At 35.1% G+C, this 17,759-nt stretch overlaps 1 protein-coding gene across 1 annotated transcript; it reads right to left on the reverse strand.

Annotated features, from left to right (window-relative positions):
* Positions 1-379: 379 nt before the first annotated feature.
* Positions 380-2,705, reverse strand: LOC117160511 (uncharacterized). Its single transcript, XM_033341285.2, has one exon. It carries the CDS (start codon positions 2,688-2,690, stop codon positions 1,245-1,247), a length of 1,446 nt encoding a protein of 481 aa, XP_033197176.2. The 5' UTR covers positions 2,691-2,705; the 3' UTR covers positions 380-1,244.
* Positions 2,706-17,759: the final 15,054 nt, after the last annotated feature.

Raw genomic sequence — 17,759 nt, forward strand, 5'->3', positions numbered from 1 at the left:
TAAAATACAGTAGTTAAGAAACAATAAAATTCATGTAATATCAAAAAATATACGATAGACGCTTGGTCTATCGTATATTTAAGTTCAAGTTTTCTCGGGATAGTATAAGTTGTAAATTTAAGGTATAAACTAAGAATCGTAAGAGTGCTGGGGAAGAGAGAAAGAGAGAGAGAGTGTGTGTGTAAGGAAGAGTGCATGCCTTGGTAACGTTGAAGCTAAATGAGTAAAAGAGTGGGAGAAGGGTGCGAGGGTCGACGGTCAGCATTTTTTGATCTGTGAAGACAGACGTTGTGAGCCGAGTGTGAGAATAAGACGTACGACGATATTGTAGTCAGATTTTGCATTGGGTATTGCTTGTTAAAATAAAACTAAACTTCACTTCAAATAGAACATCCTTTCTTGTCCTTACTCTAGACTATTTAAGATACTACATTCATATTATTTCGAAGCACTTTCATACGATTACAAAAAAGGAATAATGGTGCGCAGAAATGCTCCTTGTAAACATTATAGTTCTATCGAAGAAAAGTACGTAGATATCGAGACTTTATCGACAACGATCTAAAAAGGAATTCAAATATTCTGTTAAATCGGGCAACTTCCATTTGAAGAACATTATCGTACATTTAATAGTTAGAGTATATTTAAACTAGGCATACTGTGCGTAGAAAAATGTAAATATTCATTAAAACCGACTTTATTTTATTAGTACGATGCCATATTTTTCGACGTTCGCTGATACAAAAGACGATACAGCTCGTGGCAGCCATGAGCTGTATTGAGTCTGGAAGGAGTTAAGATTACGGCGAAAAGTTACTTTAAATATTAGAGGTTCCTATCTTTCCGCCTCTTGCAGGGTTTCTACAAAGTTTATTACGACCCGTAATCCCTTTTCCCTTTTACGACAAAGTTCGCCTAACGGAGAACGATGACGTCGTTTAAGCCGGCAAAGCGTCGTATCACACAATGGTTTTGAGTAGAAAATTCGCTTTCTTAACGATTCTCCGTGTAACAAAGTTACGAGCCTACGCGCGTGGCCGCGTTAAATCCTTCGAATAAAATATTTGTACCATAACGTTGGATAACGAGAAAGCGAAATAGATCATTTCATCGGCAAATCGTAGAAACAATCTCTTTTCTGCTCTCATTTTAAAGTCACATTTTATCACAGACGATAATACAAGTACCAAACGACCAACGTGCCAAAAAAACAACCAACGACCCGTGCTTTTCTTTCTCGTCCGCTAGCATTTGTCTGGATTAGCTGCCAAATACTCTCTAATTTCTTCTATTATCTCTGTAATACGCGGCTGATAGGATTTCATAATACGGCATTGATTTTTAACGAGATCGCTGCGTCGATCACCGTACACCACGTGCTCCAGTTGATCGGTAGATCCTATAAAATATTCTTCCACCGCTTGACGCGTTAGTAGCATTATTTGCATGTTAGCGACCGCATATGCCAATGCCAGGCCTTGAATGTCCTTGCAGCTCTCAATGAATTGCGCGCGAGGTAAGCAATCCTCAACATCGAGACCCTCCGCGGCCAATTCTTTCTTCATGGTGTCACAGTAAACGTCGATAAGCGACTCGTCGCATCGACGTCTAGTAGCACGATCGGTCGACAACAGGAAACAGATCACAAAATCGATCGCTGGCGGAGAGTATCGCAGGAATTGGAAGTCTATCAGGTAACACCCGATCGTCTTACCGCTAGAGTCTTTCTTGAACATGATATTATTTGGCCATAGATCCCGGTGACACATCACGTTTCTGAATTTATTTGACGTCTTCAGCAATTCTGGTAACCTCCATACCCACTTGGTTATCCAATTCTTAATAAGAGTCGCCTCATCGTCTTTCAGCTTCTCGTTCATATCAACTATAGTGCATGCACCTTTGATGCACGAGGAGAGATACTTCTGCGCCGCCGAATCGGTCTCGATGAAAGCCACCTCCTCCAGGTACTTGCCGTAAAGGTCAAAAATCGTTTGACCGGTACTACGGCGAAGCTTCTCGTCCAGGATCAAGGATCTCGAGTGGAAGAGCGAGATCGTCTTCGCTACCAGAATGCAGTGTTCATCGTCGAACGGCAGATATTTGTCCAGGTTAACGTATCCGTTTTGCCCGGCGTCCTCCAAAACTATTATAACGTTATTCTTGCCAAAATAATAATCGGGCAACCATTTGGGTCCCTTTCCTGTGCCCATCTTCGGCACTATCTCACTATAGACAGCGATCTCCTTGTTGAACGTATTGCTGCGGACTAGAAAATCGTACTGTGGACTGGTGGTCGGTGGCGGTGTCTTCGCAAAGAATTTGAAATGCTTCGATTTGTCATCGATTTTCACCGTAACGGAGAGAGTATAGTACAAGCCCAAGAAACCATTTATCTCCCCTAAGTTATCCAAACTCCAGTGCAAAACGCGAAAGTTATTCGAGAGAAGTTTTCGCTCGACGATCTTATTGATGTCGGAGTCGGAAAGAAGAGCGACTGGTTTCTCTTTGACGGAGCAGACCTGCGACTTGGTCGAGTCGGTCAAACAGCAAGACGAATCGGCGCTAATCGTTGCCATGTCGAGGGAGCACGTTGAAACTGTCGCGACGGAGGCAATACCAACATTTATATACGATCCCTGTTCGCGATTGTCGCTTTTGTGGGATCGTAAATAAGCATCTTGAAGCATTTGAGGGAACGCCGAGAAGTGATACTTTGACAAATACGGAGTCCGCTATCAGCGACACGATTAAGAGCCAGTTAAATCACAGGTGCCACCCGAGGAAGGAGCGAAGATGCGAGTAAACGATTCGATAAAACGTCGCCGCGACGAACAATCCGATTGTAATAATTTATACATTGTGCAAATTTGTCGGACATACCTTCTAGACGAGAGGAAACGAACTAAATGATTTATGCCTTTGCACGAAGAAACATAATAAGACTGCGATAGCGCGCCTGCACGAAGAACAACTGGTACGCTGAGGTTTTAGAAGCAGGAGTTTTGTGATTCCACAAAAATGCCGCAACCAACATAGTTTCACAGTCAAAAAACGAGATATGCACTCGCGAAACGAACTTTTCTCGCGTCGATTATGTGATTTAACGCATTTCTTTTGTCACACTTTTCGTTTAATTTAGCGCGGTTCTCCGACAAATTACATCGAACTTCCTAGATAACGCTTAATCTGCACGGAACTTTACGATCATTATTTAATGCTTGAGAAAGTACTAAAATGACAGTTTGCATGACAGTAATTACGACGTAACTGAATGTTTCAGAACAAAGAAAGTTTGGCACGACATTATCGTTTGATTATTTTTTATGCAAATAAGATAGCAGATTATTTATAGAAGCTCAGATCCCTTATAATTAGTGGGATTACAATTCATTCATATCCAAACATGATATTTTCAAAATTCGTGATGCACGTGAGATCAAGAAAGTTCTATGGCTCACAATAAGTCGAAAATTATGAACCGCGTTAGAGACATCGTTTTTAAGAAAATCGAATTTGGGTACGCGTTTATTCACAAATATTATGGTATTTAAATTTTTCCTATTATCACTTATTCTTTGTATGTATAATTATTACATAACCATAGTTTGATTCATTTCATTAAACAAAATGTGTCAAAATAAAACGAACGTTTATTGGACGATGAAAGTAAAATTTTGACCGAACTGCGAGCTTTGGTTAAATCCTTTTTTGGAATTTTTACATACAAATTTATTAGAAAATTTCAAATGTTTGCATATGTCCTAAACGTCAACGTAAATTCCCAGGTTTCTGAATTTAATGGAAATCCAAAAAAAAAGTATTTATTGTATACCGTTTTACCAAGCATATTTATCGAACGTTAACAAACAAATATGTTTTTCGAAAAAGTAACTTATAGCGATCTACAATGCATATACACCCGCATTCTGAAAAGAGAAACTTTTATACGTATAAAGTCAAAATGTCGCTGGCAATAAATGGATTATCGGTTGACAGATAGTTTCAAACTGTTTGACGATATCAAAAGACAGGAACGTACGATATCTTGCGAGTTATAAATTTTATACTTTTGCCACAAGTTGTCGTTTACAATTTCCGCGTGAAGATCACAGAACGCATATAGAAGTTACTTAATAAAGCCAATGCTTAAGTGCATTTCATGAGGCATAAACCGTGAATCAATATAAAGAAGATTTGAATAAATATTAGAAGAGAATAAAATGGAAATATCGACAAACGGAATATACTGAAACATAAAAAAATAAAAACGGAGAGATAATGTATATCAAATATATAGACTTTTATAATTATATCAATATTTAAATTAAGCAATTCTGCATCATCAAAATAATTATGTTTTGTTATTTAGTGTAAGATGTAAATTCTAAACGAAAATTATTATCGATCGATTAAACATGATTTAATATGATATAAAATATAATGCTTATTAATTATTCGTTCATATTTGACGCTCTAAAAAGAAACTTGACGTGTTTTACCGCGGTTTGTAAAATTGTTAGAAATTAATTTAAACTTGCATTTTTGCTCGAATCTCTTGGGTAGATGGAAAGCATACAACGACTGATTTCTTTTGGGAATGCCGATCCTTAAGGGGTTAATGTCGGATGCGCTTCTAGTAATTCCAGCGTACGAATATGCGATTCGCAAAAAAAAAAATACAATATAGTTTTATCTTACAGCGCAATAGCAGCAAATGGAAATAATCAAAATTTATGCAATGGACAATTTAGAGGAATATTATTTATAAGCGACGATATTTTACCAGTTTTATTTTCGTTTAAGATATTCAGGGGAATTTAATTGAGCATCATATGGAAACACTCAAAGTTGTTAAAATTCAATGTTCACGTTTCAAAACAATCGTTAAATGATTAATTGAGGGACTTATATCAAGTATCGAGTGTTGAACGCGGTCCGTTTTTTTTTTCACCCGTTAATAAAATTCAATTTATCGGTGACCGATCACTTGAATTTTTAGCAAGCGAAATATAACATTTAAGCGAGGGATAAAAAACGTAAAGCGAGGAGCGCGACGAATATTCTCTTCTGTTCAAGAGCAAAAGAGAAAGGGCGGGAAACGAAGAAACGAAAAGACGAAGGGAGAAAGAGAAAGCGTCGAAGTCCATGGGGCACTATAAAACAATTCCAAAGAAACTTCTCTTCAGGACTCTAGTAGTTGGTGAAATTTATTTGCGTTCGGAATACATCTAACTTCTTAGGAGAGCAACGTATTAATGAGGTCACACTCTAGATAACCCTTTCGGCTTCGTTACTTTACGTTACCAAAGGCAATTCGATTAAGCGTATTGCGGAGCTACGAAGGGTAGTGAACTTGCTAATATTGCCCTATGTACACGCTGCCATAATTATTGCTGATTGAGTTTTCGCTTGAGACGTTCACCCATAATTCCAGGTCGCAGTCGTTTTAATCGCTTCTCGATCGTATCGAAATGAAAAGAAGATAATTATTCAGTCCCTTTAAATTAATCAGATAATTAAATCGTCGTAACTCTGCAAGCTAAGGCCCTTAAGGAGTATCATTATATAGTGAAATTATATTTTTTTCGATTTTCAAGTATCTTCTAATAATTGAAACCTCTTTGAAAAACTAACTTCGCAAATAGAAGCAGTTATTAATGGATCACACACTCTCAACAGTCTCGACCAATTCGTCGTACAAAATGAACAAATCAAATCGTAACTAACAAAAACTCGATTAAAAGTGAAATGAAATCATCAAATCAAAAACCATGGAGAATTTTGTTTGACTATCAAACATAACACAGATGCACATCGATGACAAAATCATGCAGTCGATGGACATTACCGATGAATTTAGATCGGCGAAGCGTGACTTTTTCAAGTAATAGATTCACTTCATCGCAACTTCGTTCAACTGCTATTATACAACAAATTTTCTAGCCGAGATGACTTTTTAATTGCCCGTTTGGTCACATAACAGCAACGAACGTATAGCAGCAGGCCAACAGGCAACTGCCAGTTATCGCGAGCTGCTCTCCATCTTTTTTGTTCTGCTCTTCCGTGACGAAGTACACGGGAATGGGTCGAAACAGAATTCTGATTAATTGACGTGGCTTTAATTAAACTTTTAATTAACGAGCCCAAAACAAAGAATTGAAAATAAGCGTTAGCCTGTCCCTGACCTCGGACGATTAACTAGAAACAATAGGGAAGTCTTTTCGGACTACGATGAATACCGGTGGCCACGTTTATGCGCATAAATTTGCACAAAATCTTCTTCGATTAGCGGCCAACGTTTTACCCGTCACGCGAACTTTCGCCGCCCGCTTTAAATTCGTGTCATTGACATGGATATTCTGCGAATAACAATAATGAAACAAAATGTCAGAAAAATTCAATCACCGGCGCTACGCACAACGGAAAATGCGTAAATATTATATGTATTCTTGAAAGTTGATATTTATTTTTAAATTGAAAGTAGTATTTTCATATATTTGATACAGACAGCGAATGTGATTCTTGCCCCAACGGTCTATTTTATTCGATTGAATAAAACTTCCTTTTGGAGAAAAGTTCAATTTTATATTAATTTCGCAGAAATAGAACTGCAAAATTGCCAAATGAATTTCGTTTCCACAGTTTGTGTTTTTGTTAAAATTACTTTCACGGAATAATAACGCGATAGGGAAGTACAACTACAGTACAAAAGTGTTTCGTATCAATAATTCTATTTTAGCTTTCAATTTACACATACGTACTATATGTATGAAGAATAATGTGAATTACAGTTCCTTACTTCAGGCGCTTTAAGTGTTGCGAATATCGTAGTCTACGGTAGACGAGGCATCAAAAGTGACGTCAATAAATTACCCGGGCTTTTTATTCGAGACAGTCGTACAAGGACAATACTTGACATAGAACGTGAGATTCGAAACAGGCAACAGCAGAATCTGTGGCCATCGATCGATGAATTCATCATAAATATACTGCACACATCCAATCGCCAGGGTATGTGTGTTCTAGGTTACATAAAGCTGGTCGATTCGTTTCGATACTTTCTATACCGGCCTTTGAGTTTCAGCGATCTCTCGATACCTTGCATAAAACTTGAATCCAACTTGGTATAGCGAGATACGGAGGTATATATCCGATGTCTGCACCGTGTCTACATAAGTGCACGTACCTCTTTTCATGGTGTTTCTATCCTCATATCCGGAAATAGCAATCCCAGTATCGAGCAACTTTCCAGGACATGGCAGTAAAAACAGGAATATGTATATATGAAGACATAAGGCAGAATATCTTTGAACTGTCAAAAATTGCTTATAACGTGAGAAAATCGCGAGAAATTTTAGATTTTAAAGTATCACGATGATCGGATGACATGTACTACTCACGAAAATGTTCTAATATACTAATTTCTCGCTACATGTATGTATGCGATAAATGTCCTGTAACTTCTACATATATATATTTTCAATGATTCATTGATTATAAATTTTCCTATTATAATCCCGATGGTTGAGTCTCGTTACAATGCTAACGAAATTTTAAAAAAATTTCTTACAATGCACAGAGCGCATTCGTAAAAGAATTCTGTGGTAAGTGTCCGAGTACTTTCGTGGCCACTGTATTCGTGATCCTTCGGATTTCGGCTGTGATTTTATTAATATGTACGGCTACGCTTTGTTCCAAGGTTCCGTGAAGCTGAAAAATTGTCAAGTCTGCCTGCAAAAGTGAATGTTCACGGAACAAAGCGGAAAGTATCATTTAGAGAAATATCTAAGGCAATTCCTTATAACGGACCGTGCGCTTAAAATTGAAATTACACTCTCGTAACGAACATTTTGGCTGATTCGTAATACCGGAACCGTCCATCTCCAAAGCGGAAATTACGTTCGCGAAACGAAATTGCGATCAGCATGGATCGTCTGATTCGAATTTTCTACACATGACGGAAATATTCGTCTTCCAGTGTTTCTTAGAGATTAATGTTTAAAGCATTGTTTACGCTAACTAATTAAACATAGTATCATTGAAAGATGTGGTAATTAATGAATCTTTTGTGACAAGTTTATAAAGTGGAAATTGTAATTACAATTAGGAAGTATAGAATTCTGGGTATACTCGGTGGAAGTTCGAAGCTGGTACTAGTTTAAGTTCGGTATAGAAGCAAGCTCTATATGCGTACCTACAACGGTTCCATGTTCGCCATCTCTTTCAACGATCTGTCCGACAACGTAGACTCCTATCCAAATCTGTACTCCATTCGAATACATCGTAACAGAAAAGGAAATATCAGAGGATTAACAGAAAATGCCTATACTACTAGATTACTGATCGGAAATAACTGGTAAAAGTGACCAGTAGATAAAAAATTACAATTTTATAAAGAATTATTTTTATACATACATGTACGAAAAATAGTAGAAAAATTATGAATTTACATTTTTTTTATAAATAATCGTATCGACAAAAATCTCGAAGGAAAAGAAACCATCTTACATGTATACATATATTTTGTATTATTAAATGCTTCGAAATTAAAAATTGAGCAGTTGCACTTCGTTTTTATACGAGGAAGATTTTTTAAATTATATAAAGATTGTTTAATCTGCAGTATAATAAGAAAATTTGTTCAAAACTGAATAAAGCAGAGCCATTCTAAAGATACGATGTAATTTATTAATTTAAAATGTAATTTTTTTCAGAGATAGAAATGAATGGACGTATATGTTAATCTTTGCTTCTTATTATCTCTGTACAGTTCTTTCAAGCTTCCAAAATCTCTTAAAAAATACATTTTATTAAAATACTGTTATTCAATTATAGAATAATTTTACATCTTGCATATTTTATTCGTGAAGTTTTCACCCCATTTTTTTCCCAATATCAATTCTCTCACAAATACATTTAGCAGCAGTTTTACTCTTTAAATCATAAACGTATACAGATAATTATATTATCCTTTCCTGAGAAAGAAATTAAAACAAAGAACAAAATACATACACATCAAATATACCAAATATAATATAAATTACACGTTAATGGAGATCATGTAACATTAACCACGTGTATATATTCTTATTCTTAGCACTTTGATCTTTTTAAGATTAATATCCCTATTGTTCGTACGTGCACCACTTTCCAATAACAAATTTGGCTTCATACGTCGTGCAGAATCACCCAATTTTCATCCTGTCTGTCACAGAAAAAAATTTCTGGGAAACCAGATTTTAAACATTTACGTTGCTAAAAATGATGGTAACCTCGTAGAAGAATTCTTCACGGAAAGCAAGCAATTTTAAATTTGAACGATGCAATATTGATCCCCGGTAGTAGATGAATACGTGAAACGTGTTGAATTTGTGCTTCGCTGAATATGTGAAAATTACCAGTCAAAATCCCTATAAATTATTATATGTCACTCATAAAGAATTGAAAAAGGTATGTAAGTCGATTAATGATTACTGAATTTACTTTCAAGCATGGATTTCGCCGTGAATATGATTTAATACAGAATGTCAAGAGTAATAATCGGCTGAAACATGAACATACAGATAATTCAGTCATACATGTTATTTTCTTTTAAGTACATAACTAAATGGTAAACTCCCTCGTATGCCGCTTTATTCAGTTAAATGGAAAAGCTTCATAAAACAATTTTTCATACTTAATTATAAGAAACATAAGCAAAAAGTTAAATTATATAAAGAGGTTGATTCAAGAACTCTATTACTAAATATTCTAGTGTAATCTTTTTATCAGTTTATTAAATATCATTCAAATTTAATATTTTACATGCACACGAAGCATGGTTTTAACGAATTCTACACAAATGTGATGTAATGATAGTAACACTTTTCAATCGTATTTTATATTACATGTAATATTAATAAAATCGGCCGAACTGATGTTAGAAAAAAGAGAATCAAAGAAAGCTTGCCTAACAGATTCACTCTAGCAGAACGATCCGCTTTCCTCGCCGCTAACTAGACTAAAACCACAGCGAATGTAGAACTCTTGCATTTTGCTCGATCGATTAAATTTAGTCGCAGGAAAATCGACTTGAACTCTGTTCGGTCGACCGTACCACAGATTAGTAGTCATCGGGACCTTGTGGTCTTGGTTTTCCTTTGAGATTTCCAACCAATAAAGGCTAGGCTTGGTACGATCACATCGTGGCTTGGAAAGATCGAAATCTACGCTATGAAGACGCTCATATGCCGATTTTGCGCTGTCTTCTTTGTTGTTGTTAAAATACGTGATCGAATTTCGAAGAGCGAACGGCTCCAACTGAAATCAATAGTGTCTTCAAAGAACCACGCACAGGGTGTGCGTATTAAATACGTATTAATACTTTTGTATACGAGGATTGAACAACAAGGTTTTATCTTTCAAACAAAGAAGAAATTATCCAATTTATTTATAATTGAAATGTCTTTTCGTCTGACAACAATAAGATGAATCATACATCATGAAACATACAACATATTGCGGTACTTATACTTGTAAGACATAAAAACTTCCACGATTTTGTCAAATATCTTCTTACTTAAAGAATCAAGCACAAATAACCTATGATATTTATATAATTCCTTCAATATTTTTTAATTAAATTTATCCCTGGAATATTTATACGTACATTTAAAAATCACCCTATGAACAAGCAGACGACAGTTTGATACTTAATCCAAGATAAGCCGGTGCATCATTATCCGAGGCAGCAGTATCGAATGGTTGGAAAGAAAATTTCATCCCGAGTGATAGATTTCCGAATACGGCGGGAAATGGTTTTTCCGTATCTCACGGGCTTGTCTCAGTTTCAGCGTGAACGAACTACCCCCCCGGAATAGAACGTTCAGCGAGCACTGCCGCTCTCGACGTTAATTATTAAACTCTCCGAATTCGTTTGGAAAGTTCTCTTACCACGGGATATTGCCTAGATGCTTTTAGAATGTACTCCTCCCTCGCTCGCATCTGAACCCAGGGTATAACGTATTCCGTTCGATACATTTTCTTATCTCCTTTATCTTTAACATGAGGAACGATTTACAATCACGAGAATTAACTAAGAATTTCCGGGTGTCACCAGACAGAAGCCGTGTTTTCCACGAATGTCGTGGAACAAACTGAAGATGTCGCGTCTCACGAAACAAAGGACGTCGAGAAAGAAAATGAAACTCGTCTTCTCAGAATGTAATAACTACAAGGTAGTTAGTGTAAGGATGATTTTGAAAGGATCGACAGTATTGTTAGAAGACACATAATAATTTCATGGCTGAAGAAGAGCAAACGAACTAACAAAATTAAGATGTAATAAAAATTATTGTTGTTTAAAACTTTATAATCTTATAAAACGTTTTAAGTGATACTTATATTCTATTTAAATTGAAGAGGCTTATTAAAATGAGTGTCATATCAATAACGAGAGTTGGGAAAAAGGGAATAAATAGCCAGGAAAGCACCAAGACATAAACCGAGAGTGGAATATCTTTTGCATTTCGCAACACTAAATTACTGTAATCACATACACAATAGAAAATTCAGAGTAAACCGCTAAGAGTGTTCTGTATGTTTGCCATATTAATTATTTTATTATGAAAAAAATTAAACAAAATAGAAACCTCCTGAAACTGTAGCAGGAAATTCTTTTACGCAACGCTAATAAGTACTAATCTATGCACTCGAGTTTAAATATACACAACACTAATTACAAAAGTGCAGTGCAGCCGTGTTAAGGCTGCTGACAACCACCTCTGTACATCTTTTTTAGCTGCAGCAGGTGGAAAAAATTTAGGCACTTTATAATCGCAATGCTACTAAAAAACGTGATCATTTATTAAGGCAACATTAACTTGAAAAGTAATTGAAACAATGGCAATGAAAAAGTATCGAAATATTAATTCATAAAATAAATTCAATAATAACTACTTCAACTGTTCTAGACAGCCAGAAATAGCAACGCTATAAAGTTAATCAAAAATTGACATTTTTCTAATTCAATCTTAATTTAAATTACTTCGAAACTGTAACTCAACCTGTAAGTACTACTTCGCGACACTGATAACAATCAGCGATCTAGCCAATATGATGGTGGATCGACATCGGCCAAAAAAGAGTACTACCACAACTACCAAAAACAAGCAGAGTGACAAAGTAATACCGAAAATGACTTTCCATGTTCTGGAGGATCCAGGGGATGGAAAGCCATTAGTAGTTGCCCTCTTCTGTGGCAATTGTTCTGTCCGCTGAAACTTACATTTAAGCTCAAGTCTTTCTAATCGCAGTAGAAGAAGTATCTTATAAATAAAATAAAATAAAATAAAAAAAAATCACTCATCCTAATGATCAACATTATATTGAAGTTTTAATCCTCAATGTCATGTCTAACATAAAAGAAAACGCGTTGTGCAAGAAGACCTATCCTGAACTAATAAATAAGACACAAAAATAATGTTACTACTCACGAATATAATAAATATCCGCGGTCTCTGTGCTCGAAAAAAATTCTACGTAATACAACCAGTCGTCCGTATCGATTCGAATCTTTTGTCCTACGACATGATTGGATGACCAGAGGAATATAAAGACATGCGACTCACGATAAGATGCGGAGACGTTGCCATCGATGATGCAGCAATTCAGAGGAAGTCATCACCAAAACAATCATCAAGAAGGAACGATCAAATCTCATACAGGAAAATGGGAAGTTGTGAAAAGTCTGTAACAAAACATGTAATATTAGACTTTAATTTTAAAGATATGACTAATCCTAATATAAATTTTATTTCTTAATCAATAACAATTAAAGTACGTGAGAAGTAAAATTAATTAAGGTACAATTTACAAAAATACTTACATTTTTGGCTTCTTGAACACCCTCAGATTTCTTCTGGAAAGCATAAGGAAGTGGAGACTGTAAACAACCTGAAAAAAGTAGCAGATTAGTACAATTTGTTTTTGAAAACACAGTGTTGATTACTTAAGAAGTTTGAAATAATAGAAGATGAAACTCTATTAAATTTAGAACCTTAATAATAATAAAAATTAAAAATAAACATTCCAAATTTTAATAATTACAGAAATTGGAGCTCTAATACAACGATCTGAAATCTGTAAGTTAACAAAATCATTTAAATAAATTAGGATACAATATACCAAGATACCAGATACCAGATATACCAGATTCTGATTATTAACGCGTTCATTTCGATTAAGTATCGTTTAAATTAAGTCTCCGAACAAACACTGATTCTAATTTCGCATATGACAATTGAATTGAAGAATTTGAAGTTACGAAGCAAACATTGATTCTACCGACTGCGCGTGGTCACACAAATTTTCTGAAAGTAAAATTGTATTAGTAAAAAGAGGTAGAGAAGAGAGAAAAAAGAAGAAAATTTTACATATTTTTCTTCTTTACTTTATCGATAGTTTGTTAAAAAAAAAAAAAAAACTCTGTAATAATAGACAGCAACAATATTCGTTAAACATACCCGATGTGGTCACAATAACAACACGCCTAACCTTGAACTAAAACATTCCTCAGCATATCGTACAACTCTATCTCAAAAATAATAAAAATTGTTCATACAAGTTTAATGGCGATATTAATACCGAGAATTCATGATTGAAATATGAAGGTTATTCAAATTTTTTGAATAAATATAACAAAAACTGAATGTTTAATAATATTATATATTAAATGGATATCTATTATATTACAAGTGAATCAAAAAGCAATACGTACATGTACCTCCATCTTCGTTAAAGTAAATCCAACGTTTCCAAATCGTTTTGCATGAGATGTCATCGAATTGTCACTGTTAATTGTTTTCGTCTACGCATCTCTAATGCCCACATCTGCATAAATCATAACCATAAATTTAGGATTAATATATGAAACTGAATCAATTGTGTCAAAATAGAATAAGAATCAAATTCAAATCCTCTTTCAAAAATTCGTAATACAACGTATTGGTAACACTGATACTCAGCCGATCGACGAATGAACAGAGAAAATTGGAAAAACTATAGAATTTCACTTTAACAGCACCTAATAAAGTACTAAATAAGAACATATTAGTTAAACGAACCTGATAATACTCGATTAAAGACGATATAATACTAATAAAAACACTATATAGTTGAAATCGCACACTTCAAAGAACGACGCAAGTTGATACCACGATTTTCACCCGTACTATGACAGCACGCGCCAAAACTTCACTTAAGTGACACCTGATTGGCTGGAGTGAAATGGCTTCTCTTTCATATAAAGCCGCGCGCAAAATTGAAATATTATATGTCGAAAAATTCGTGGTGATCATCAAACTATAACAATTTCAAGGCAGATAATTATAAAGAGTTTTCAAGGTTTGATACCTCTTCCATTTCTACACCGTTAATATTAATCACATTTTGTTCGTCACTAGTCTTCTTTTATTATTATTGCTATAATTAAGTATAGTGGATATAATGTTCCTCTTTAATAAATACAATAATATAAATAATTAAGAGAATAAATGAATTAAAGTAATATCTATAATATATGTATGTAATATCTGCTTAGAATAAATCGAGAAAATTTATAAATTACTATGAAATATAGATTAATAACAATTCAAACGAAATTTATTTTAAAGTTAAAAATTAACAGAAAATACACACTAGCGAAATAATATTATATATCTATTGATAGCCAACTTTGTTTATAAATTTTACATATTGTTTAGCTGTTATAATTTCATTCTTAAATTATTTTTAGCTTTGCATCATTGTCTAACAATAAATATATATGTGAATATATCGCGTGTCAGATATACTGTATACCTCAGTACAGTGTACCAGTGTACCTGTGTTGTTTAACAAGTGCCACAGCGCGCCATCTCACGAAATGTGCAACAAGTTCTTCCGAGTAAATCATTAGTTCGACGATTTTATGCCATGCGGCGCTGCTTGTATAATTCGTACTAATTTCCGCAGGAGTGAACATAATCGAAATTAAATTAAAAAGCCCCTTAATTAGTTATGGTAAAGTGCGACTAATAAGATACAGCATAGTTTTCCCTTCCGGTTCCAGCTTTCAGTCAACTTTCGTTAATTCAATTTCAAGCGATTCGAATTACGTTTCACTCGATCATGGCATCACAGGTACGCTTTCTACCCCGATAAACATTTATCTTCTTCCACTTTCAAAATGTTTTCCAAACGTGTAGTTTGCAAGGAAAATTTGATTCTAAATACACGTTCCATGAAATCTTTTGTTTTCGATAATGATTCAGAATTATATTATGAATTTATATTACGATTACATTATGGATTATGTTACGAATATTCATATTTACGGTTTGCACGATGTTATAAAACAACGAAAGTACTATCGCCATTTTTCAATAGAGTATTGAGTGACGTTATTAACAAACTATACAAGAATTTCTTAATTAAAATTACATTCCGTAAGTCAACAAATAATATATTAACCTAAAATCTATTTCGTATTTAATAATTGTTGCTAATATTTTCACTAAGCTGATAGCAAGTTTAGTAACAAATTTGGTATGTAAAAACTTCTTTATACGTTAATTAAAACGGTGTTTCCTATTCGTGGAGGAACGTTAAGTATAAATAGAAAAAAGAGCAAAAGGCCATAAACATGGAACAAAGGAATGGAATTTTTCACAATTCAAGTTACACGTAAATAGGAGTAATTGCGTAAATACAAATTACATATGCATATCGCTGCGAAGATTCACAGAGTATGGCTCAAATGTATTCTGTACAAGGCAAAACTGAATATATTAAGAATATGTATGTTAATGTTTTCTCTTGAACGATTACTTTTTTACGTACGTATACGCGTAGCGTGTAGCGACAATGTTATGCAGTGACCGAGTCCCACGGTTCATCGAGGACCGCGTCGCGTGCATTCGATACTGTTAAAGCAAAAGAGCATAACTACTCCCGGAAGAGAAGTTTTTCATTCATTCTTATTTCCAAGTAAAATGTCACATGCAGTAGCGAGTTCACAAACAATGCAGAGGTCATACAAGAAAGGAGTACAAGTCCACCATCGAATTTGCGGTAGATATTCGTAAGGGCAAACTAAAAACATTTCTCATATGTATTAGTGAATTAATTTCATTTCCTATTCGGACTAGACAACTAAAATGTTAAAGAAATATTTCTGATTGATTTAAATCACGCATTCGTCGATACATACTTATATTTAAACTAAGGTTTTCATGCATTGATGCAGAAATTAAAATTTTTGTTTTATATCTCATACATATGTTAAATTACAATATTGTTTGTTTCAATTACATAATCTTTACAAGTATTAAAATCTGACTACTGCTTTTAAAATCTAACGTGTTACACACATTTATATATATTACGTATTTGCACTAATGAATTACTTCCAATTCTAACTAAGCTGACTGTCATGTCCCTTTTTTAAGTTTTGTAAAACAAGATTCATAGACGGTAAAATTGTTTTTTTAATTCGAACTGTACATATAACTTGTAAGCTAACGTTCAAACGGCGGGCTTTAAAAATTACTATTGAAGTCTCGATAAATTGCACCGGCGAATTTGCGTAATTCTCATTTGTATCGAGCGCCGCTTCGTCGAGTTCGTTACGACGTGCGTCGTGTCGAGTCTAATCAAACTGAACCGAATGTCGGACGCGGTTAATCGTCTAATCAAATTAGTCGAAACAAACGTCAGGGATTGGTCGAATGTTCGACCCATCCATGAATCACGTTTTACTATTTACCAAGGGATTCTCTGATTTCTGAAGTACTCCATTATATCCTATCTCTAGCATCACAACAGCAATCATATCCTTCAAAATTTCATTTAAAAGAATCTTTCAATTAGAAGTTTAGAATGCACGAAGCAGGATTAATAATTTCGAATAAATTCGAGAAATACTCCTGTAAACCAAATTTAACAAGAACAAACAAAAATATATTCTGCGTCATTTCGAACGTATAAGAATTTCTTTCTAAAATTCGAAACAAGAAAGATTCGAAAGCGTTACTAAACGTGTTCGTGGCATCGCATATCCGGTTAACTGAATCCAAAATAGAGAAATTTGAATGGTATGTTATGAAAGTAGCTAAACCTAACTTCGTCCGTCGCGACATCACGGATCGTCTGGAATGATCGAGATCGACTTGGACGAGCAAATGGAAAAGTGGCAGTAACAAAGAAAGCAGGATCCCCTGAAAGGCGGTCCTTTGCAATTCCATAGGAAAAGGTAGCGCTTCCTAATCTCGAGTAAACCATCTCACGGTGTAACGAATCGGGAAGAGGCATTTGGCCAACTCGGACGTATTTCTCGGCGAGGAGATCGCGCGCAGATCAGATATGGTATCGGTGATCCTGTAATTCTTCTCCCGTCTTACCGAACGGTACGAGATCGATCGAAGCGAACCAAGTAGAGAGAAAAAAGGGGATCGTGACGGAAAGAGAGAGAACGGGAGAGATACGAATGAGAGAAGAAGGAACGGTAAGAAAAGGGAAGAGAGACGGGGGAATAAGAGAAGGAGAGCCTTAATCATAGAACGAATGCAGGGAAGGAGAACAGGGAAAGAGGTGAGGACATGACTGAAGGTACTGAGTGAGAAGGGGGTAACGGGAAGTAGAAAGTGGAGGTGGAGATGGTTAAGGCAAGGGGAGTACAGGGGCATGTCATACGACACACAGGGCAGAGTTTAATCAGGTTCGACTAGTTAGTTGGCAGG

Source organism: Bombus vancouverensis, chromosome 15 (assembly GCF_051014615.1).
Source record: "Bombus vancouverensis nearcticus chromosome 15, iyBomVanc1_principal, whole genome shotgun sequence".
NCBI lineage: Eukaryota > Metazoa > Arthropoda > Insecta > Hymenoptera > Apidae > Bombus > Bombus vancouverensis.